This window comes from Bacidia gigantensis, assembly GCF_019456465.1.
Source record: "Bacidia gigantensis strain McMullin 20006 chromosome Unknown contig_180, whole genome shotgun sequence".
NCBI classification, from domain to species: domain Eukaryota; kingdom Fungi; phylum Ascomycota; class Lecanoromycetes; order Lecanorales; family Ramalinaceae; genus Bacidia; species Bacidia gigantensis.
In genome coordinates, this window is record NW_025408596.1 from 220,752 (window position 1) to 243,925 (window position 23,174).

At 51.3% G+C, this 23,174-nt stretch overlaps 9 protein-coding genes across 9 annotated transcripts; 4 read left to right on the plus strand and 5 right to left on the minus strand.

Annotated features, from left to right (window-relative positions):
• Positions 1 to 111: 111 nt before the first annotated feature.
• On the plus strand, positions 112 to 2,496 carry MDR2 (multidrug-resistance transporter mdr2; the record flags this gene model as incomplete). The annotated part of the gene is made up of 1 exon (XM_044811509.1): positions 112 to 2,496. The coding sequence occupies one exon, from the start codon at positions 112 to 114 to the stop codon at positions 2,494 to 2,496; it is 2,385 nt and encodes a 794-aa protein (XP_044670642.1).
• Positions 2,497 to 2,777: 281 nt separating this feature from the next.
• On the minus strand, positions 2,778 to 4,277 carry KY384_002989 (uncharacterized protein; the record flags this gene model as incomplete). The annotated part of the gene is made up of 2 exons (XM_044811510.1): positions 2,778 to 4,062; positions 4,108 to 4,277. 2 exons carry the CDS (start codon positions 4,275 to 4,277, stop codon positions 2,778 to 2,780), a joined length of 1,455 nt encoding a protein of 484 aa, XP_044670643.1.
• Positions 4,278 to 5,932: 1,655 nt separating this feature from the next.
• On the plus strand, positions 5,933 to 7,081 carry KY384_002990 (uncharacterized protein; the record flags this gene model as incomplete). The annotated part of the gene is made up of 1 exon (XM_044811511.1): positions 5,933 to 7,081. The coding sequence occupies one exon, from the start codon at positions 5,933 to 5,935 to the stop codon at positions 7,079 to 7,081; it is 1,149 nt and encodes a 382-aa protein (XP_044670644.1).
• A 454-nt stretch (positions 7,082 to 7,535) lies between these two features.
• On the minus strand, positions 7,536 to 10,401 carry KY384_002991 (uncharacterized protein; the record flags this gene model as incomplete). Its single annotated transcript, XM_044811512.1, has 2 exons — positions 7,536 to 10,013; positions 10,063 to 10,401. The coding sequence occupies 2 exons, from the start codon at positions 10,399 to 10,401 to the stop codon at positions 7,536 to 7,538; spliced, it is 2,817 nt and encodes a 938-aa protein (XP_044670645.1).
• Positions 10,402 to 11,260: 859 nt separating this feature from the next.
• KY384_002992 (uncharacterized protein) lies at positions 11,261 to 13,336 on the minus strand (the record flags this gene model as incomplete). Its single annotated transcript, XM_044811513.1, has 1 exon — positions 11,261 to 13,336. The coding sequence occupies one exon, from the start codon at positions 13,334 to 13,336 to the stop codon at positions 11,261 to 11,263; it is 2,076 nt and encodes a 691-aa protein (XP_044670646.1).
• A 1,393-nt stretch (positions 13,337 to 14,729) lies between these two features.
• On the minus strand, positions 14,730 to 16,685 carry KY384_002993 (uncharacterized protein; the record flags this gene model as incomplete). The annotated part of the gene is made up of 2 exons (XM_044811514.1): positions 14,730 to 15,147; positions 15,205 to 16,685. The coding sequence occupies 2 exons, from the start codon at positions 16,683 to 16,685 to the stop codon at positions 14,730 to 14,732; spliced, it is 1,899 nt and encodes a 632-aa protein (XP_044670647.1).
• A 241-nt stretch (positions 16,686 to 16,926) lies between these two features.
• On the plus strand, positions 16,927 to 17,695 carry CBP20 (Nuclear cap-binding protein subunit 2; the record flags this gene model as incomplete). The annotated part of the gene is made up of 4 exons (XM_044811515.1): positions 16,927 to 16,992; positions 17,048 to 17,274; positions 17,324 to 17,515; positions 17,566 to 17,695. 4 exons carry the CDS (start codon positions 16,927 to 16,929, stop codon positions 17,693 to 17,695), a joined length of 615 nt encoding a protein of 204 aa, XP_044670648.1.
• Positions 17,696 to 17,756: 61 nt separating this feature from the next.
• KY384_002995 (uncharacterized protein) lies at positions 17,757 to 18,636 on the minus strand (the record flags this gene model as incomplete). The annotated part of the gene is made up of 2 exons (XM_044811516.1): positions 17,757 to 18,330; positions 18,392 to 18,636. 2 exons carry the CDS (start codon positions 18,634 to 18,636, stop codon positions 17,757 to 17,759), a joined length of 819 nt encoding a protein of 272 aa, XP_044670649.1.
• Positions 18,637 to 19,933: 1,297 nt separating this feature from the next.
• KY384_002996 (uncharacterized protein) lies at positions 19,934 to 21,912 on the plus strand (the record flags this gene model as incomplete). Its single annotated transcript, XM_044811517.1, has 2 exons — positions 19,934 to 21,834; positions 21,897 to 21,912. 2 exons carry the CDS (start codon positions 19,934 to 19,936, stop codon positions 21,910 to 21,912), a joined length of 1,917 nt encoding a protein of 638 aa, XP_044670650.1.
• Between the last annotated feature and the right edge of the window lie 1,262 nt (positions 21,913 to 23,174).

Genomic DNA, 23,174 nt, shown 5'->3' on the forward strand with positions numbered 1-23,174 from the left:
TTCTCTGCTTACAGTAAATCTTCAATTTATACAGCATATCGTACGGTTACCTGGGCTTTCGGTGCGACTTTTTGTGGCGGAGATGGATGAATTGGACGAAAATATCACATAATGTGCAGCTCGAAGCTGTTTCTACGACATAGCAGGTCTATAGCAACGCCCATCATCCCTTCTCAGCCTTCGTCGATCGTGATCCCAAACCGATGCTTCTCGCGCTTGACCTCTCGATCAAAGCCATCCCTCCTCCTCGTCAAACCGCTTTCGAATGCGTCGCTTCTTAAGAGCTCCCCCAATGGCTCCAGCAACATCTGCCCCCGAACGACCTCACAAGTCCATCTCCTTAGACAAGCCTTTTCTACCACATCGAGACACCGAGAGGAGGCGGCAGCTGAGCGAAAGCAGCAGCCAGCAGCTCAAATAGAACGAGAGATACAGACAGAACTCTTAGCAGACGAGAACAAATCCCTGGAACCCGACGAACTAGATCATCCAGACGATGAGCGAGGGTTCGGGCGATCAAAAAAGGCTGCACAGAACACACAAGTCGACTTGAGCGCACGCTTGTCGAAAGGTCCCAAAGACACGGACAAAGGCTTGGGTTTAGCAGAGACATGGAGACTGATTAAAATTGCACGGCGGGAGACGAAGGTCTTGAGCGCTGCCGTTGCACTCTTACTCGTCTCCTCCGCGGTATCAATGACTATCCCATTCTCGATTGGCAAATTTCTCGATGTTGCTACTGCCACAGAAGTAGCCAAACAACAGCTCTACGGGTTCGACTTACCCACACTATATATTGGACTTGGAGCTATTTTGACGGTGGGCGCTGGGGCAAACTATGGGCGGATCTTAATTCTACGAATCGTCGGTGAACGTGTAGTTGCAAGACTACGGTCTCAACTTTTTAGGAGGACATACGTACAAAATGCAGAATTCTTCGATGCGAACAGGACTGGAGATCTGATATCTCGATTGAGCTCAGATACTGTCATTGTGGGCAAAAGCATTACACAAAACTTGTCAGATGGTCTACGTTCTCTCGTCAGCGGTCTTGGTGGGATGACCATGATGGGCTATACAAGTCTCAAGCTTACCAGTATCCTCTTGTTATGCTTTCCACCCGTGGCTATTGGAACTTTCGTTTTCGGTCGGATGATGAGGACCCTGAGCCGGCAAATACAGAAGAACCTGGGAACGCTGACCAAGATTGCCGAAGAAAGACTGGGCAACGTCAGGACTAGCCAATCTTTTGCAGGCGAGATTTTGGAGGTCGGCAGGTACAATAATCAAGTCAAGAAGATATTTGCCCTTGGCAAGAGAGAAGCGTTCATCACCGCGACGTATTTCAGCGGCACTACTCTTATAGGCAATTTCACCATCCTAGCCCTCCTTTACGTTGGCGGAGGGATGGTTCAATCCGGCACCATTACCATTGGCGAGCTCACCTCCTTTCTAATGTATACCCTATACGCTGGCTCCAGCCTCTTCGGTCTCTCAGGCTTCTGGTCTGAGCTCATGAAAGGCGTAGGCGCAGCTTCCCGCCTCTTCGAATTACAAGACCGGAAACCCACCATCAGCCCCACAGTAGGCCTCCCCGTCACCTCCGCCCGCGGCGTCATCAACTTCCACGACCTCTCCTTCAGCTATCCCACCCGCCCCGCCGTAAACATCTTCCAAGACCTCGACTTCTCCATTCCGCAAGGTTCCAACATCGCCATTGTCGGGCCCTCCGGCGGTGGTAAATCCACCATCGCTTCTCTTCTCCTGCGCTTCTACACACCCACTCAAGGCTCCATCAGCATCGACGGCACCGATATCGCAAAAATGAACGTCAAGCAGCTCCGGCGTAAAATCGGCGTCGTATCCCAAGAACCCACGCTCTTCTCTGGCACAATAGCAGAAAACATTGCATACGCAAAACCGCGCGCCACGCGCCTCGAGATTATCACGGCTGCCCGTAAAGCCAACTGCAAATTCATCGAGGACTTCCCCGACGGTCTCGACACCTCTGTCGGACCACGCGGAGCCCAGCTCTCCGGCGGTCAAAAACAGCGCATAGCCATCGCACGAGCACTCGTCAAGAACCCCGACATCCTGATCCTCGATGAAGCCACGTCGGCCCTAGACGCGGAGAGCGAGACGCTGGTGAATCAAGCGCTTGGTGCACTATTGAAGGGCAATAATACCACAATCTCGATTGCGCACCGCTTGAGCACGATCAAGAGGAGTGATAGGATTATTGTGCTGAGCAATGATGGCAAGGTGGCTGAGCAGGGCAGTTATGATGAGTTGATACAAAATAAGGAGGGGGCGTTTACACAATTGATGGAGTGGCAGATGAGCGGAGGGGAGAAGGGCGAGGAGGGGAAGAAGAGGGACGATAGTGACTTGTTGGAGGCGATTGCTGAGGAGGGAGACGCGGCGGAGGCTATTAAAGAGGAGGTGGAGGAGATACAGACTGAGACAGCTTCGGAGGATGAAAAGTCAGTGAGGTGAGTGCTGCTTTGGCATCGGAGGCGTCAAATGACTACGAGCGAGTATTTTACAGCGGATGTGAGTTTTTTCTATTCGAAGATGCTCCAAAAAGGATGGGGAAAGGGTCATCGCACCCTACTCTGGCGTTTCGGCAGTGGAAGAGGTTTTTACACGACTCTATATTATATGTCTTAGTAACCGATAGAAGCATCCTGACTCCATTACCTCTATCATCTCTTCATAGCTCATTGCCGCCCAAAAGCCCTTACCACGCTATGCAACACAACTCCACCCAAACTCCCTCAGGCAACAAGAAAACTCAGCAAACTCCCCACACTCAACCCGCCCACAAGCATCAGCCCCATGAAACCCCCCGCAGCCTCCTTCTCCTCTTCCTCCACATACCCCGCCGAGCCCATCATACACAAACTCCCCACCAATCCATTACTAACCCCAAACCCCGCCTGCACAATCACCAAGTAGAAGAAATCCCCTCCCCCACCACTCCGCTTGTCCAACCCGCGGTTACATAGCATATACAGCGGAATCCACAGCACCCGTGCCACACTCAGGGAGAACACCAATCTCGGCCGCCGCGTCAGCCCCGCAATGGCGGAGGAGAGGGGGAGAAGGCGCCCCACAAGGTCGCCTATGTTCCAGAAAAGAAAGGCGAGGGGGATGAAACACGAGGGTTGCAGGAGGCGAGGGAGAGGCGGGGGATGCTTCGAATGGATCTGTTGCGTGAAGACGGGGTAGAAGAGGGTCAGTGTGAAAGTGAGGAAGACGGCGTTGGCGAGCCAGTGGAGTTTGCGGTAGAGGCGTAAGAGGGGGATGGATTTTCGGAGTGGCGGTGTCTTATCGTCGTCATCGTTGTCGTCCGTAATGTCTGTTTCGGGGGTTAAGGTGGGAGGGGGGTCGATGGGGCTCGGTTTGCTGAGGAGATCCGTGTTGAGCGTCGGTGGTGATGGGGAGATTCCAACAGTTGGGTGCCGGCGCGTGAGGATTGTGAAGGCCAGGAGGGCGAGGAGGGATATGAATGTTGCGGTTAGGAAGTATGCGAGTGCTGATTTGCCGCTTTCTTGGGGAACCGGCTTCGTTGGTTTATCGGGTGAAGAGGTGAGGGTGGCCGTCTCGGGTGGTGGGATAGAGAGAACGCTGATGATCTGGGCCAGACAAGAGAGCACGCCGGCTATTCCTTGCCCTGCCATGATGCCTTGTGTGTACTTCTTTTCGTTGAAGGCGGAGACGTAGGCGAAGAGCCCATTCTGGCAAATGCCCGTTCCGATTGCGGACAGTGCGACCATGAGCATGAGAAATGTGAAGTATACCTGCTCAGAGACGCTGCGGAAAAGGACGGTGGAGATTGCGAGGAGCGTGAATGCGAAGCCATTGAGGACCAGGGATAATATGATACGATGTGGGTAGTGAGCGTGAGCCTGGATGTAGCTGAGGACCAGGACTGATAACAGGTTGGTCACGGTAGAGATAGAAAGCAATGTCGGCGAGTAGGCTTTGAGGAGTGGCGGAGAATGAGAGAAGCGGTGCTGAAAGTAGGGCGATGCAGCTAAGAACATGTTCCTGATAAGACTATGAGTTGACTATAAGACAGCATAGGGTGGGTAATGGACTCACCAAGCCCATAGCATAAAGATACCCAGCAGAACGAAGATACAGTATTCTAGGTATGAGAACTGATGTTTTCGCGCAGCTTGTCGCTCATAGGCATCGTCAGAGCCGTTATCAAGAGGTTCATATGCTGGCGAGCGCCCTCGCTGCTTGAGCGCATTGCGAATGCGATCCATGACGGGTGAGCTTGAAGATTTCCAGTTGCTGATCCTGTAGAGACAGTATCATGGCTTTAACTTGTGAGAAGAAGCCATCGTGTGACCAAGTGGTGCTTGGTCGGATGACATCTACTTGATCATGAGAGACTGAAGAGGTCGTGATAACGTAGGTGACTATTCTGCAAAATGATGCGCTAACCCTTTTGAAGCGCAAGCGTTGCAAGAACACCAAGAAGTCATTCCTCCTGTCCGTTCCACTACACGCCAACAGAAGAACCAGTCGGTAGTAATCCTCAGGATCTCACGTGGGGGATCACTTTGATCCGGGAAGCATTTCTTGAACCGAGATTGTTCAATCTCCAAAGGTATCCCCAGATGTACCCGACCATTTAATACTATTCACTAACACGTATTGCTACTATATTTGGGAAATGAATAAATCTGCCGCTTGCTTGCCATTGTACTAATACACCTATGACCTTCCTCGCTGCCTGTCCCTTGCTCTGAAGAGTCTTCTCCCTAGAGGAGCCTTCGTTTTTGGTATTCCTAATGTCTTTGGCTGGCGCTTGCGATGTCTATATTCTTATAGGGGCCTTAAAGCGCCTTCTCCGCCGAGGCTTCATTCCTGAGAAAGTCTTCCCAGGAGTCTGAGGGACATTCCCAAACAGGTTTCTGAGCACGCAAGAAAATAGACACCACGCCAGCCGAAGGCATAGTCGAGGGAAAGGCACGTACAGTGATTCACCAGAGAACAGCTTTTGAAGAGTCTTGGTTATAACAACTGACCACAAGATTGTCACGCAATCCGAAATGAACACAAGATCTGAAGTCAATTCGGGGATACCCAACTCAAGCTGCAACTGCGTGCGATACGTACAATTTCCAACGGTATCGGAAAACCTGGAGGGCGTCTTTTATTAAAGGCTGATTGAAGCTGAGGCAAGCACATCAAGCGGAAACTTGAGGCCCACAGCCTAAGTTGAAGGGACCTCTCTCGTGACAGATACTTGCAACAGCAAATAGCAGCAATGTCATCGCAAATTCGCACCCAATAGGCTCGATGAGCCGTGCGTTCCCGTATAGTTTTCATACCCTCCTGGAAGCGTCTGGAATGGTGGTTGTGTGGTGGACGACCTACTTTCCCCAGTTGCATGATAGGAAAACTTGGGGTCCCGATTGGGACTTGGCGTGGAGATGCCGATAAGATGGCATCCTCAAGCAAGGGTTGACCCATATTCATACCTTGGAGATCCAATCCCAACCCCGACGTGGCCAAAGAGACACTTGCACACCAAAGCGTGTAGTCGACTATCAGTTGCTCTTGAGAAATGTGACATGGCTCTGAGTCAGGTAGAAGTTTGCATGCACAAGTGCGAACGGAGCAGTCGAGATGGTTTTCGGTGTCGAATGCCAAGCCTCGTTGTCCCGCGCAACAGGAAGGTAAATAGATCGACATCGGAGCTCCCAGCCATCCCCACAAGCACCAACCCCCATAGTACAAAACCTCAATATTGCGCAGCAGGGTTTTATTTTGTCTGGTCAAACAACCTGTCAATCTTCAAGCACAACTATCGGCATGATGAGCAAGCGCCTGCCATGTTCCACACCCCCTAACCTGTCGGTAAAGACAGAATATCCAGCTACGACATCTACATCAACCACCGTCATCTACAATGGCACCTCTTCCCTCCATTCTCCGCGCCCTTTACACACGCGCCGTCCCCACCTCCAAACCCGCATTCAAAGACCCTAATTACCGCCAAGGCGGCTTCAGCATCGATCCCCACCATGTCAACAACCGGGGCTACTTCGCCCTCTTCGCCCTCCTCGGCGTCGCCATGGTCCTCGCAATAATCTGGTTCTTCTTCTGGGCCAAAAACGGTGGCTTCCACTTCCGCAAAGGCGACTGGGAAGACTACAAATCGACCGTCCTCCGTCGAAAAGGGCCCGATGGCAAAACACTCAGCGGGGCAACAAAAACCACAAAACTCGGGGGCGGCAGCGTCGTCGCGAACGAAGGCGAGGAGTACAGCGAGAAAGGCAGCAAATGGAGACGCGGCGCGCAGCAGAACAAAAAGAACAGCAGCAACGGCGAAAGCGGCAAGCCGGGGCGAGGAAAGAAAAACAACGAAGACACAGACGTACGAGCTTATCGGCACGAAAAAGCCGCTCGAGTCGGCGGCTTGAATCGACAAGCAGACGGCGTCCTCGGGCGCGATTATGCAGCCTCTTCTCAACCTCACAATCAGCCTACGGCTTTCAACCCCTACAGCGACACCGCATCCTCAGCGCCCACGTACTCCGACGCGGGAGATTTCGTACCCATCAATTCGCCTCGCAAGGGTGGGCAGAAACCCCCCGCCGCAAAGACCAGCAAGAAAGCCTCGCCCGAGACGCCCAAGCACACCGCTCGCAATGGCGGCGGCAGGAGAGACAGCATCTACGAAACACCCGGCAGCAACGCAAGCACGGACTCCCACCGCCCCCTGCGATCAAACGCAGCGCCATTGGGTGGAGGCCGTAGCGGAACGAGCACCCCCACGAAAAGTCCGCGCAAATCGGGTGTTTATGGGGGAAGTGCTGGCAGAGCAGGAGATAGAGGCAGCATGCCGGGGAGTTTCGCGGAACCGCTGGATTTTGAGAGTCGGTATAGTTATGGGCCTGGATCAGAGGCTGGGACGGAAGTGAGTGGAGGGACTAAGGCGTATTTTCACCCGATTCCTGGGTTGGGGAAGAATGGAGGTGGGGGTGGGTGGAGGAGAGGCGCGGCAGGGGGTGCGGCAGGGAGGGGGAGGAGGGATAGTTTGAGTGATAGTGATTAAAAGAGGAGGAATCTGGGAGCAGAGTGGGGGAAAGGCTTCCTCGCCGGCCCCAGGCGCCCCCAGAGGATCACTACAAACACTGCACGGAGACATCGAGCACAGTAACGATATCGTCGAGAGGATTGACCTATCAGGAGCGTAGATAGCTGTATCAAAGGTTGGCGAGCAATATGCTTGGGGGCTCTATGAAGTGAAGAGATGTTTTGAAGCGAGAGGGCGGTGTGGCATAGCATAGCATAGCATAGCGTATGAAGAAACGAATGAAATACCGATCAAAGCACCATTTAAGCATCGTTTTATGTGCACCGCATCTCCCCCTCCCTATATCCACAAGTAACATACCCACCCCCACACACGATGGCTACGCAAAATATTCCCTCCTGTTTCACACAATACCATCAGTTCATCCTCGTCAACATCATCCAAAGATACACCATCTTCCCTCCCCAAACCATCACAAAACGGGCCCTGCAATCCCCAATCGTTCCAACTTCGCCTGGGCCTCATTCACAAGCATCGTCTCCTTTTCCAACATCTTCCTCACCTCCAACATTTTCTTCTTCCTATACTCAGGCGGGATCTGTGTCTCCCCCTCTCCATTGCCATCCCCATCGACTTCTCCATCACCGTGCCCCTTTCCCCCATCCTCATCTCCACCCTCAGCATCCCCTCCAACCTCCTTCGCCTGCACGACCAACTCCTCCTTCAACCTCCTCACCTCCCTCCACCGTTCCAAAAACTCCGGCTTATGCCCCCCGTCAACGTCATCCTTCCCCTCATGGCGATCAGCATCATCCACCACCTCGCCTTCCTCCCTCTCTTCACCTGCGTCGGAGACTTCACCGTCCTCCCTCTCTTCTCGCCCATCCTTCCCATTCTCCAAGATTTTCTGACTAACACGCTGAATCTCATGCACCCACTCTCTTTCCCTGCGTCCAAGTTCCCCACCCGCTAGTTGGCGGACTCTACTCCTCAGTTCCTCCCATCGTTCCTGGAGGTGTTCCTGCCTCTCTCTAGTCCTGAGGATGCGGGTTTCGAGGGCACGAGAGATATTTCGCTTAGTCCCGTCTGCTTCTTCTTCGGCCTCAGCATCATCCTCGCCTGTGACGTGGTCGACTCTCTCCCCCAACTCCTGAGCTCGCATGACTTGATGTTTTAAGACTTCGAGAAGCTGGTGGCATCTACGGAAGAGGTCTGCGGCCGCGAGACCGAGGTTGTGAGTTTCTTTCGAGAGCACGCGATGGGCTGTTGTCATACCGTCGAGCGTGGCGGCTGAGAGGCGGATGGGCTGGTTGGATAGGGTGCGGTGGCGGGAGGGGATGTGGGTGTCGAGGAAGTCGGTGAGGGTATTGCGGGTGTAGAAGGCTGCGGACGGTTGGTAGGCTGGGTAGGTGATGGCGGGGGGGAGCAGGGCGTCGATGTCATCTTCGTCCGTGGAATTTGGAGTAAGGGCGGAGGTGAGAGATCGTGGTTGGTCGAGGATCGCGGCTTGTGGTCGGAAGGATGAAGTTGTTAGGAGGAAATAGCCCAGATCTGAGTCTTGAAATACTTGGCAGGCTGGAATGAAGGGTTGTTTATCAGAGTCTGTGGGTTCGGGGAAAGTGAGGATGCGTTCGCGAAGGGTGTTGAGATTGTTTCGGAGGATCGACAGGCGGAATTGAACACCTTCAGAATCCGACGCTTGCAGCTCCTTTTCAAGCATTTGAAGCCAGGGGGAGAGGGAGAAATAGTAGACACCTCGACTGTGTGTGATGAAGAACGAGTAGCGAGATAGAACGTCCTCAGTGAATGTTGGCCATTCTGATTGGCAGCCCTCATCACGCTTGAGAGTATCTAAACCTTCCAGGACGACCAGGTATGGTATCGGAGGGCTTTCTTCCGGGGAAGCTGGGCTACCCGGTAGCCACTGCGCCTGAACACCTTCGATGTCCAGACAGATGTAGACTCGTCCTTCGTTTGTGACCACAGAGATCAACGAGTTTGATAGTGCGTCGTCATCGTCTCCTACGTCTGGATCGAGATCTGACCCAGCATCCTCTGGAAACTCATCGGCAACTTTAGCTTTAGCAGGAATGACGTGAATATCTGTGATATCCAAATCAATCTCAACGTCTTCCGGATATAATTGGAATGGTCCTTGTAATCTCGGGATGGCAGCATGCCGCGAAGGCTCCTTGTATATTTCAACGGGTCCATCATCACTGTCGATGACTATCGGCTCTTCGTTGTCAAGCTTGTGCATCCATTGAAGCTGAGCCTGATATTGCTTATATATGAATGGTTCCTCTTCGCGGCTCTCTTCTTTCGCATCACAGTTTTCAACAATATTCGCAGACAACATTGGTATCAGATCAGTAGGTGGCTGAAAGCTAGAAGGCAGTAAGGGACAAATGGCGTAGATGTCTCCCCCTTGCATAGCAACCCATAATGTCATAGACGACCATGGTGTTTCGTCTCCATAGCCAGCACCTCCGAAGCAACAAGCGGCAACATCCATGCCTGCCGCATCCGATGTGTAGACTTTGTTACGATTCGATCTATTCGGGGCTACATCGTCCTGCTCTGACTCTGCGACTGCCAGTTTCCTAAGGTCCAACGCGACTTTAGGTCTGTCCGCTGACCACCTGTTGTCGGGATTGAATTCCCAAAGCCGGATGACTGCGTCCTCTGTGACAGTGACAAGGCAATTGCCACGTTCTCCAAGCGGATGCCATAGTATACTTGCGAGAGGTGATTGTAACAACACATGAGTTGTGGGGCCTACGGTGTAAGTCTTTAACTTTAGAGGTTCTCTATTATGTTGGGCGTTCAATAAGTCTGGTTTAGGGAGGATCGCGATTTGGACGGTATGAGATGTGGCGATCGCCATCAGGTTCAGGTTTGGAGAAATGCAGAGCTGTCGTATCGGCGAGCCCACGCTGACTTTCAGGAGCTATACTTTGCTTAGCAGTCTTTCAAACTTGTTCTTCCTCGACACATACCCTGTAGCTTCCATCTCCAGCCGCATCCTCGTCTTCTCCTTCATCGGTATCTAATGCCCCTTTTGATCTCGGTTTCTTCGAAGGAGTCTCTTGCAGCGCTTGCCATTGATCTTTGACTGAGGGCAAATCTGCCCATCTTATTTGTTTCCCATCTGCCACAAATATCTCTGTATTGCGTCGCGCAATGCTTCTGTCAGGGTGACAATATGCTCTTCCACCAGCTGCATCATTCGCGCTATGCGACTTGAGGTTCTGAGGTTGCGATGCGGCGTTAAAGAGGTCGAATCCGGGAGATGGTCTTGAAAGCCATGCTGGAGTATAACTGAGGACTCTAGGCATTATTGCTTTCCTTTAGGGGCAGGAAGTTTCTATCGTCGTAAAAGACTTAAAGTGGCAGCTGACAGAGGAATGACTCCCCAAGTCTGTGTAAAGAGCACAGCTTTGACGCCAGCGTGAAGTGTGAATTCAGACGCGCCGTTTCACTCAGGTAAAGAACAAGCTAATACGGTAACTTATATCCCTATCGCTTGCTCTTTAGGGGCCACCGCCAGAGCATTGACCTAAGCTTCTTGGGGGCTCCCTTGGGTGGTGAGAACGAATGCCCCGGAACTCAGGGGCTTTTACCCCTAAGAATAAAATACGCTTTATAGTTCACACCCATGGATCATGAATCGCTACCAAGCATTCATTTGACAGTTTCTCTAAGCAAGACGCTGTGTGAGACTCTGCATTGTGCTTCCTGGTTCAAGTATTTCAGATCTTCGTATACATCGTCAACCATGTTCTACTTAGCGAAGGTAGTTGAATGCGATATATCTAAATGACATGAATTACGGTCATAGAATCGAAAGAACAGCAAGAAAAACGCTCACTATCACGCTCGCTATGTAGCTCTCATCTCATCCCAAACGTCGTCATAAGCCGTAAATTCATGAATCATCACATCACATGAAATAATGCCCAGGCGTACTTGCAAGCTCAAACACAAGAACCAGATACTGCTACAGTTCCTGACGAAAGAGACGCTTTTGAAGAATGGCCGAGCTTTTTGCAGCAAATGTACCTCCCATAATTACCTTTCCTAACCTAACCTCGTGGTGTCCATTCTTCCGAAGCGAAGCGAGATAAAAAGTGACCGAAAAATGTGAGCTGCGTGAGGTATACATCGAGAAAATGAAAACGTCGTCGTAATATGCCGTCAGTCTCGTCGCTGGTACCTCTCCTGTCCATCATAGCCGTACCTGCTGCTCCTCCTGCTCCTCGTTGTGGTGATGATCCTCTCCCCAAGAATCCTTGGTCCAGCCTCTTCTCGGGAATTGACGCGTGCTATACTAGCAGATCGCGATGCATCATAGGCTGTTGCCTCGATCTCCTTCACGGCACCTTGCCCATCGACAATTGAATATCGTTTGCGACTCTTCTCTCTCAACGCTGGTCGGCTGCTACTTGTGTGCCGTCCGCGAGCAGCCTCAAGGCTAGCACGAGACTCGATACTCAGTTCCATATCGCCGTCGCCTTCCTTGCTCTTTCTAAGGTTGATGGCACGTCCCTCCATGCCGGCTTGCATCTTGACATTGATGCCTTCAGGGTTGAAGCGAAGTGCGAAGCGATCATTTTCATTGCGCGCGTTGACGTCGTTGCTGGTTCGGCGATCTAGTGCCTTAGAATCCTTGCCATCGCTGCCTTCACGACTACCTCGACTACCTCGACTTCCTCGGCTGTGGGCGCTTACCCGACTGCCAGCCTCACTGTCAGTGTTTGTTTTCTTTCGGACCAGACGTGCGACGTCGTCGTGATTCGTAGCAACGTTTTCAGTTGGGCGAGAGTTTCCTCGAGCTTGCTGGTAGGCTTCTATAGAGCCCTCGAGATCATGCAGGCTTTCATGTCCATACACTGACGACCTACGACGAGACTTAGTATTGCCAGGCTCCGAGTCTATGCGAGCCGGATCATGCTGAAACTGATTGAAGCTGACTACCTTTTCGTCACTTGTTCTTGAGGGTCTGGCTAAAGATGGTCGACGTGAGCGTGATTGTTCTTCGTATGGCGCTTTGCGGGAGTCGCGGGACCTGACGGGAGATTCTATTCCCTCGCGACCGCCTCCTCGAAGCTGTAGGTCTGCGTACGCATTCGCAGATGTGACTGCGTGCCGTATGTTCGGGCGCTGCTCATGACGTGATCTTGTATCCAATCTAGGAGGAGGGGCTGGGGGCGGTGGCGGTGGCATTCTCTGTGAGTCGTCGTCTGGTGACAGTCGTGGCTCGCGAAGGGTCTCACGGCGACCGCGACGGGATACTTGCCTGTGAAGAGGCTGTGATACTGGGTCGGGAGTTTGACGCCTTGGCTCAGCGTATTCCAGAATTGGAGGGCTGGTGTAGTACATTGTCTGAGGCCGTGGGCGGCCATGCTCCGACGTCCATTTTCGAGGCCTAGGTCTAGCTGGAGGTGGTGCCCCTCCATAGTCTATAGAGACTGGAACGTAGAACTCTTGAGGCGGTGGGGGTGGCGGAGGTGGAGGTGGAGGTGGAGGTGCTTGTGGAAGCGGAGCAGCTTGGAGGTAAGCTGGATGTGGAGGATAAGATGGTGGTGGGAAAGGATATGCAGGTTGGCTTGGTGGTGGTTGTCGATCAACAATGAAGGTGGGTTGCGCCATGAACATGGGCTCACTCATGGCTCCAGCATGAAAGCTGATTGGTCGAGCAGCCCGTGAAGAAGTCGCTGCTCTGGGGCGTGGCTGTGGAGGTGGTAGAATGACCGCAGGAGGCATCCTTCTTGCTTGAGGTGATGGTGGTGCTGGCGTTCGTTGCCTTGGTGGTGGGATGGCATAATTTCCCGGTCGATATGCATCGTGTGGCATAGCTGCTCTTCGCGCTTCGTGAGCGCATTTGTCGCAATGACTATCTTTTTTCCGTGAGGGTCCATCTCTTCGGCTTTTCGACTCTGTTCTCTTCAACGTATGCTTCACTGGGCTTGTCGCTCGACTCGCTCCTGGTTTCTTTTGCGCTGGGGCTGGGGCTGGTTCATGGTTGGAAGGGTTGACGGCAGCAGACTGAGTCACCTCCAATTTTGAATCTAGTGAGGAGGTTTGTGCGCTATGGGTATGACTTGAATAGCCTGAGTCGCTCTGCTCATCGCGGATAATTCTCAACTTTCCGGCATCTGACTTGGATGCGACATTGGCGGACTGCTTTGTCTCAGGCACAGTTGCCTGGTTCTCCTCGCTGTACTCCTCGCAGTATGCAGGATGAGGCTGCTGCGAGCCGTGCTCGGTCATGCTGTGATTCAGGCAAACCTGCTTTAAAGCATTGGCGCCTACAGTGAGGCTGATCCAACGGAGCTCTGCTTTGCCTGACAGGTATATCGACAGGTTGGAGCTGTCAGGCTGGTAAGGCGAAAGGTTAGAGTCAGCCGGTCGTCCTTTAGTGGGCGGCGCGACAGGATTACTGCTGTCACTCAGTGGGTGAAGGCATTTCTGGGCACTCCGAGTGCCGGGGCGAAAGTGGGATGCCCCGCCCTATTTACTTCCCCGCGACCATGGCAGGGAACAGCATCCAGAGAGCGTGGAAACGAGTCTCTCTCAAGAAACTTCGAGTATGGAAAAATAATTCTACAATTATTATGCTGATGGAGGGTGGAACAGCAGACCCACGGCACTAAAGGAGGGGTCAGGCTAGCCACAGTGACTTTCAAGCTTCGAAGGCCAACGCCCAATGTGGTATGATGCTAGATCCATCGAGACCGTGGGTCGAGTCCACACGCTCTGCATTCGCGTACCTTGTACCCTCGCAAGCTGCTCAGATGCCGGCACCGGTATGTGACCTACCTTGCTCTGCTTGCGATGCCCTTCCTGCAGAATGCAGACCCATGCATCCATACACCTCCTAGCCGACGAGCTCGGATGCTTGCTTGTAACACCAAAAGTCTTTCAAACACGGAAAGTCTGAGTCAAAAATGATAATGAAACAGAAGCATTTTCTTGTAGAAGGTATAGCAATTGCTTCAGAACGCTGAACCTAACAGGGGAATGCATACGAGTATTTCGATCATGTGAGGTATATTTGATGCCTAATCAGACCAACGAGCTGCAAGACTTTCGCTGATCCGACGTTTTGCCCACGTCTTTACCACTCATTTCATCCTAAATTCTGGAAAATACGACCTTGGAGTGGATATTCTTGTCGCAGCATGACTAAATGACGACCGTTGGATCAAAGCGATTGTTGGAGTAGAGCCCGGGCTCCGGCTGCTTAACTCTCCACGTCCTAGTCAGCCCTTTAAGCATGTCATAGTAGCTAGATCGAACGATGCCGGGGATACTAGCTGCATTCCTGACGCACCAAGGATCTCGCCATCAAGTAGTCTTACTTGCACAGTCGTTCGTCTCAGAGAATCGCGGAATCGCTTGTTTTGATCCTTAGCCGATAGCGCGAGATGAACTACTATGTCACCAGATAAGGACAGCATTGCTGGCCCAGGATGTTGATACTGGCCTGGTAGACCAGGCAGTCAGCATAATGCCTTTCTAGCATGACGATGTTCGACGTCATCGCGACATCTGTAAGGACCGGAGTAGTAGTTTTATCGAATCTTACTTGCATCAAACCCCATCACATCCTACGGGTGATTAGCTTGTAGCCGGCTCACGGGGCAGAAGAAACCAAAGAAACCTACCTCTCCACTGGGTTCAAACCAAGTAACCTCATACCATTGTTCAGCACTTGTCTAGCGGCTTCATACAAGGCCATCCTTGCCTTTTGTAGCTCAAACTCACTGCCAACAACTTGTAGGTGATCATAGCTTGAGCTGAGCATGTGCGTCATCTTAAACAAGTAATTGAGCACCGTTGTGGGTTCGAGGGTCTTCAAGGCCTGTTGGAGCTGATCCGGCCATGTCGCCAAGACCCGGATGAGATTGATTGCATGACTTTCCTTGAGCAGAGTCAAATCTGCCGACGCAAGATCTGCTGCGGATAATTGTGCTTTCCGAGTAATCGAGCAAAGACGAGCATGCGCGTATTGCAGGTACGGCCCAGTGTCGCCTTCAAACGAGCACATTCGCTCAAGCGAGAAATCGTAGTTATTGATTCTGTAATGTGTTAGCCATTTAGTTCAGTGAATGGCACTGCCATTGCAATTAACTCACCGTTTACCGCTCATGTCTTGTACCATGACCGCCGAGATTCCCAAGGTATCGGCGGTCTCTTTGGGATTCTCGACCTGTTCGTACTTCTTCTCATTTCGTTTCATAACATCGTGCATGTTTTCGCCAACATCACGAAGGATGTCATCCAAAAATTTCACGGTGCCCCTGCGAGTACTCATGCCCAAGACCATGCCAAAATTGACGAATACGCATTTGTCAGATACCTCGTTCCGGCCCATCAATTCAAGAATCTTGAATAGCTGTGTAACATGCACATCCTGCTGGGATGACACAACATATATCATCTTATCAAAGTTGTATAACTCGTGGCGTTTCACAGCCTCACCAAGATCACGAGTGAGGTACAAGGATGATCCATCGCTCTTCTTCACCAATGCTTTACCCAGCTTCTTGATATTCTTGTCTTTTGACTTGGTCAAATCGACGATGATTGCACCTTTTGATTCCTCAGATAATCCGCTTTTCTCAAGCTCTTCGACTGCTCGGTCCATCCTCCACATTTCTACTTGGGATTCACCCGAATAGACATCATAGTGGATGTTCAGTCGAGCATACGTTTTCTCGTACTTCGCAATACTCAAGTCCCGAAATTCGCGCCATTGTTTCCTGGCTTCTTCATCCCCACCCTCCAGGCGCTTGAAGTATTGGCGAGCCTTTTCATTCTCGCTCTTGGCTACGAGAGCAGCTATGTCGGCCTCTAATGCTTCCGTGTTCTCTTTCCGCTCCTCAAGCTGCTTCAGTTGCTCCTTCTTCTCTTTTATAAGATCCTCTTCGGGACCGGTGACTTTGTTGATCTGTACGTAAATGTCAAAGAGATGGCCGATAGGATCCGTTTTGAGCTTCTCTTTGTCGCCATACATTTGATACGCATTTGCTAGTAGACCAAATTGCCGACCCCAATCGCCCAGGTAATTCATCCGTATGACCTTCCATCCTGCAGCCTCGTAAAGGTTCGCTAAGAAACCGCCGATTATCGTACTTCGTAGATGACCCGCATGGAAGGGTTTTGCTATATTCGGTGAGGAGAATTCCACTATGACAGTCTTCTGGCCACTTGAAGGATCCTTAGGGTCCCGCAACCCCAGAGAATAATTCTTGCCATAGTGTTGTTTCTCTTTCAGTATCAGAGGAATGATATGTTGCGCGAGCGGCTGAGGCTTGAAAAAAAATTGTATAAAGCTGCCAGCCACTGTGGGCTTCTCAATCAATGAGCTTTCAGGGTATTGAGCGCCAAATTCTTGGGCCTGCTCGTTCGGCTTCTTGCCTTGAATTCGTAGGGCTGGAACTGCTAAAGTCAAGTCTCCTTTGTCTAACGTCTGTGTCCATGCTAGTCGCTCAAATATTTCCGCTGCAGGTTTCCCGGTTATTGGGGCAAGATCCTCAGCAATCTTTTTCCGATATCCATCGACGGGATTGAGATGTGAGTTCGAATCTAGATATGTGCTGTTTGTGGAGGCCATTCTACGGAAGATCAGCCGATGAGAACTTCGATTATTGAATGTGGAGCATCGTAAGAAGCGGTAGAACATCTAAAATCATTGTACAACCTTTGTAGAACATGAGTCAGGAGCAAAGTGCAGTGGAGTCTTTGGTCGTGTTGAAGGAAACACCCGCGCGGAAGGCGCCAGTCGCAGCATCTCAAGCAGCCATTATTGGATTCATCCTCTCCATTTTACCATAAGATCAATTCGACCAGGAACGATGTCTACAGTAACTCAGACGACAATTGACAGGCTCGATAAGCCTAGTGCATACTACTTAGGCCGTGTTGGTTCTCCTGCATCCAAGATCTGGATGGAGGTCACTGACATACTTACTCTAGAACAAAAAGCGTAAGTTCAGAGAAAGAGACGACGATGATGTCGGTCGCGAAGCGGCATACCGTGAGAAGACACCAGAAGAGCAGGATGATTCTCTAAAAGATGCTGCTACTCTATATGTTGGGAATCTGTACGCAGCAAATCTAAATAGAACAAGAATGGGTGGGCTGATTTTGGAGTACAGGTCCTTCTACACGACAGAGGAGCAGATCCACGAGCTATTTCAAAAGTGACAGAACTCCCACCGGTCAAGGTTGATGGAAGCTGACGCGTGGCAGGTGCGGTGAGATCAAGCGGCTAATTATGGGCCTGGATCGCTTCCACAAAACACCCTGCGGATTCTGCTTTGTAGAATACTACACTCACCAAGACGCACTGGACTGTATGAAGTATATCGGCGGCACGAAACTTGACGAGCGCATAATTAGGACAGATCTTGACCCTGGCTTCGCTGAAGGCAGGCAATATGGGTACGTATGACCTGCAGTGACTGCGGGGGAGAAAGGTTGACATGGCTTAGGAGGGGCAAGTCTGGAGGTCAGGTCCGTGATGAGTACCGAAACGAATTCGACCCAGGAAGAGGAGGCTATGGTCGTGCGATTGATAAAGAACGCCAGAAGGAGGAGGACGAGTATGGTCTTGGGAGGTAGACAGGTCGTAGAGCAAAATCCAATCCTAGAGTATTCAAAGCCCTCGGTACTGCACATTCCTTCAACTCGAGCGTATGGCATACATGACCTGTTTCAACCACCACACATGGATCCTAGCATCTCCAGTAAGCTCAGGGTGAAAGCTAGTACCCAGGACATTCCCTTGCCTGACGACAATGATGTCGCCTTGGTGCGCTAATTCAGCCGCATCGATGTTTTCCGATATCGATTTAGTTCGACCTGGTAAGGTTGCCAGTACTTCGACAGGTTGTACGACATGCCTCGATGAACCCTTCTGCTTAGAAGGCGCGATCACAGTGTCGTCTCTCAGTGCTTCTACACATTGCTCACCTTGTACTACTGGCAAGAGCTTCTCTACGACTGGCGCTCGTATGAAAATGCCATTGAATGGGTTGGGGGTTGATTCCGAGTCCTTAGTGCTAGAATTCTCATCCTTGAGAAAGGGCAAGTCCAAAGGTGTCTCAAAGCTTTCCGCTTGCCTCCCGAAGTGGTTACGATTGACTCTGACGTCGAGACCTCCGATCAACTCTTGTCCGCCCTTTTTAGTACGATTTGCTGCCTCTGCGAGTAAGATGAGACCTGCACATGTACCCCATGTCGGTTTTCGCTCCACTCTGACATAGCAGTGAGTCACAGAGCGACTTGAGAAGAAAAAGCATTAAACGGAAGGCATACTTCACAAAGTGTCTCAAAGGCTCTATCAGGTTTGATCGCGCAGCTACCAAAGATATCGTGGTGCTTTCACCGCCAGGAATGATCAACGCATCACAAGCCTCAAGCTCCTCCGGTGTGCGTATCTGTCTGAAGTCCCACCCTGCCTCACCCAAATCCTCGTCAGCAGCAGCGAGATTCAATAGCTTGAGATGCTCATGGAAAGCGCCTTGCAATGCCACGACACCAATGACAATCACTTCGCTCATTTGATGTGAGATAATAGGAATTTAAAACGATTGATGATAAGGCGAGTCAATATTGAATTGGCGTCATAATCTCCACCGGAATCGGCCCGCTGGCGATCAACCGGCGATCAACCTTAGGCACGCGCTGCTCTGTCATATTGCTGTTCATGTAGAACAGTAGGGACGGACCGGATTCAATCAACATAGATGAAAATATATTCGAACTAGTAACCTTCAAGTCTTGCGCATGTCAACAGCAAGATTTTCCATCTCGCAGCCAGTCGTTGTGCTTCCCCGGTGAAAGTGGTATGTGTCTGATAGCGGACGCTCACCAGTAATTTCTTTACAATCGCCTGTGATTCCTCGTGAATCTACATATGCTACAATTTTTGAACCTGAATCCATCATGTCGACGAAATCATCCACTCGTAGCCCAGGGACGCTGCGAGGCAAAACAATATTCATCACTAGAGAACTGACAGCGCTGTCTCATACGGCGTAAGAGGAGCGAATCAGATTGTTGACCTTACGTAGCCATGCTCTTCTCGCGTGCTTGATGCTGCCTGTAGCTAAACTTTTCAGAGTATACCGCGGGGAAATGCACGACGAAAAAGGATGAGCTCCTACAGGGTGAACAGGCAGTGACCAATAGATGTAGGCATACTTTGCGGCTCTCCGCAAATAGTCGTCTAATTGGGCAATGCCAAACACGACGAGATGGTCATAGCGATATCGGAATGAAATCGCCAAGGTGCGCTTCCCGCTGGCTTCCATTTCGCATGCCACAACGTGATGCGCAAATACAATCTTGCATGTGTGCTTCCAACAACGTTGAATTTAAAGACAGCTTTCCGGCTTGAGTTGGAATCATTGAAGCGCAATATCGAGAGACCTGGGCGGTAAAGAGCTTCTCCGCACTTCGCCGCATATTATCAGAAAATCCTCGTGATCACCCAAAGCAGTCTAGCGCCTGAGTCCTCTAAGCATCACTTTCCAAGCATACTTCCCTCATTTGCCGCTGCGATATATATCCCATCATATTGGCTAAAGATACCTAAAACTGCGTCTGCAAAGTGTCGCCCAATCTGTCGAGCCTCCATGTCTGTCAGCACTTCCCTATATTTTTCCGCCACTATTTCATCACCTCGCGTCACCGCCCGATAGCATTCGGCTTGCGCCTACCTCCTTCACACTCTCGTTAGTAATGACCGGTCTGATTGACTAATAATCTCATAACGTCTTCTCGCTATATTCGACAGTACTAATGTGTGCATTTGTAGATAATTGGCCTCTCAATCGATCAATTTCCGGCATCGTCATGCATCCTCAAGCTGAAGGCCACACATGCGTGGGCGAATCATCAACGTCGCACCCAAACAACCCAATTCCTGAAGAACCATCCATAAAGCGCAAGCGACCCCTTGAACTGACTGGCACTGAAATTTCCTCAAACGCTTCCTCCCACTCCCCAGATTACACATCTGGCTCTGAGATCGAGTCCCCGCCCACCCCCGCTACAGACATACAATCGGACGATGTTCCATTGGAGGCGACAGAGCAATTGGAGAAGACATACGAAACACCTCCCTCTACACCACGGAAACGACGCGCCTCAACGCTTCTCATTTCACAAAGTCCAGAGGATGTCCACCGCATACTATCTCCACGAAAGGTCGAGACAACTCAGATCGAAAGAACATGTTGTGGGGGAGGCTGCTGCCTCATGAATACTTTAGAGCAAGATTTTGGTGCATTGTTCGCCGTTCCTGTCACCAAGCCCTCAAATGAGGCGTTTCAAAGCCTACAACTCCGTCTAGGCCCTCTAAGTCTTGACAGCGACCTGACCAATATCTTTGATTTGTCTCCGGAAACCGTATCATTCGAAAGCCTGCCAGTCAAACATACCGAAATCATACCAAGAAAGTCTACAGTATATACCCATCCGCCGGACTTCGTCACACCACACCCGCCGTACGAGGTCTTTTGCGCGAAAGTTCATCATGCTCGAGAACTTACTCAAGCTGGCGCGGAGAAGAGAACATACCATTTCGATCTCGATGTGACGGACTATCCAGAGGAAGGAGGTGATGTAGACTTTGTTGTTGGTGGTGCAATTGGTGTTCAGGCCCCAAACTCAAGCGAGCTCGTCAACGATATTTTCGACCTCCTGCACATCCCAAATTTCGTCCGAGACAAGCAAGTCGTCCTCAAAACCACGAACGGACGCTGGCCTACAATCTGGGGCGACGAAAAGCCTCGGACACTCGTCGCAACAAGACGCGAACTACTGACCTGGTGCTCCGACATGCAAAGTTATCCGCCCACCAAGCCTGTCCTCCGACTACTAGCTGAATATGCGACCGAGCCAAATGAGAAAAAGATCCTCACCTACCTCGTATCAGCCCAAGGACAAGCCGCCTTCTGCGACTTGCGGACAGGGCCGCACATCACAATCGCTCAGCTCCTAACCGCCTTTCCCTCCTCCCAACCTCCCTTGAGCGGCCTTCTCTCCGTCCTCAACACCCTAATGCCCCGCTTCTACTCCCTATCCCAAGACCCAATGCTCTCCTGCAGAAATGATGGCACGGTCCGTCGCCGTCTCATCGAAATCGCCGTCACAGTCCACGAAACGCCAAACTGGCGCGGCGGGCCCCGCACCGGTCTCGGCTCCGGCTTCCTCGAGAGAATCGCGAAGCAAATCCAAGAAGGAGAGAAGAACGGCGTATCAGCACCAGACCTAGACCTCAGGGTCCCCATGTTCCGGGGCCTGATGTCTAACCCGTTGGCCAAGGAATTTGTTTCCGATGGCCCCATGCTTCTCATTGGTGCCGGCGTCGGCATCGCCCCTTTCCGTGGTTTTGTCCAGCGCCGTCTCAAGTCTGCAAACTGCGCGAATAAAGTGTGGGTCTTGCAAGGCGTGCGGGATTCGCTGCTCGATGAGCTGTACAGAGGCGAGTGGGGCGTCGAAGAGGAGCATGTTAAGAAAGTCGTGCAAAGTCGGCGTGGCGAGGGACGATATGTACAGGAAGAAGTACGACATCAGGCTGATCTAGTATGGTTTGTGATCAATTCGCTGGACGGACGAGTCTATGTTTGTGGGAGTAGTAAGGGAATGGGGGAGGGGGTGGAGAGTGCTCTAGTGGATGTGGCGATGGATAAGGGGAATTTGAGGCGGGAGGAGGCGGTGGATTATTGGGGAAGGAAGAAAGAGGGGGGACAGTATGTTGCTGTGAGTCAATTGCCTTTCTCTTTCTTGCCGTGCGTTTGCTGATGTTGAATAGGAAACGTGGTGATTGATTGAATGAATGAGTGGAGAGAAGAGTTCAAGTAGTAATGAAGTGATGAAGATTACGAGTAGTTCTTGGAAAACGAAAACAAAGCAAGAGCACTACAAGAGCATACAGGCATTAGAACTGGCTCACGCCAATGGTTATATATCTTGGGAGGACAAAATGTTTACTTTGGACGACTTGCATAGCTTGCATAGCATTAAGGGGGCCGCCCACGTTTCATCAAATTTTGGACCCGCCCTCCACCAGCCTCAGACAGTTTTGTGATCCACGCCGGTTGATCCTCACGTTTATTTCCTCAGCTGTCCCAACTTCCCCTCTTCTTCCCCACCGGATACCCTTCCTGAAGCTCTCATGGAAGGGCTCTGCATTATCCACCGTATCCATGATGGCCCTTCCACTTCCCCTTCCCCTTCCCCTAAACCACCATTCCGCGACTCCGCTCGCCAGAACGACGTCAAGAATGCTTCTACTTTGAGAAGAACTCAGACACCCTGTGCTGAAGCCTTGTCAACAACCAATCCCTGTTGCTTGCAGAGGAGAGTGCGAGGTACCAATCGGCACGACATATAGCACAACGTACCCAAAAGTCAACCCGCCTCAACCGCCCATAGATAATCGACCCACGAACACCACCGAGTTCCAGCTCCAACACCTCTTGCCCCAGTCTGTAGAACATTTCGCCGTTACCTCTCTCCCATCCCCCATCTCCTTAAACTTGCCGCTTCCGCCTCAGCTAAGATCTCTTGCTCAAGTCTTGCCAGCGTTGTGGTGTCGCCTGCTGCGCTGTCCTTTCGGCTGACAGTGAGACCCCTGACAAGGAAGAGGACGTAAAGGTAGAGCTGTATTCTGGGGCGTTGACGGAGGGGAGTGTTTGGGGTTGGGAGGGGTTGGCATTGAGGTTTGGGATGGGCCGAGGGATGGGCTGCTCTGCGATGTGGAAGTCTGATTGAAACCGTGGTAGATGTGACTTTGTATCTTTGATCGTGAGAGGGGGGGGGGCTTTTGAAAGGAGAGGTGTGGGTTGGACTTTGTGGAATTCTGGTGTGAGCTGGTAGGCTCTGGTGGGCTTGAGGGAAAAGATAGGCTTAATGGAGACAGTCGGCTGCGATTGTTGGAATGACGAGCTTAGAAATTCCAATATGATCCTTCACAACATCTGGCAGGATTCATTGAAAGCTCTGATCTTACCTCAGTGATGATTTGCAATTATTAATTTCGATAACTTCTCCGAGACTTCTGAATAGATGTCGTCTAGTTGATTGCCAT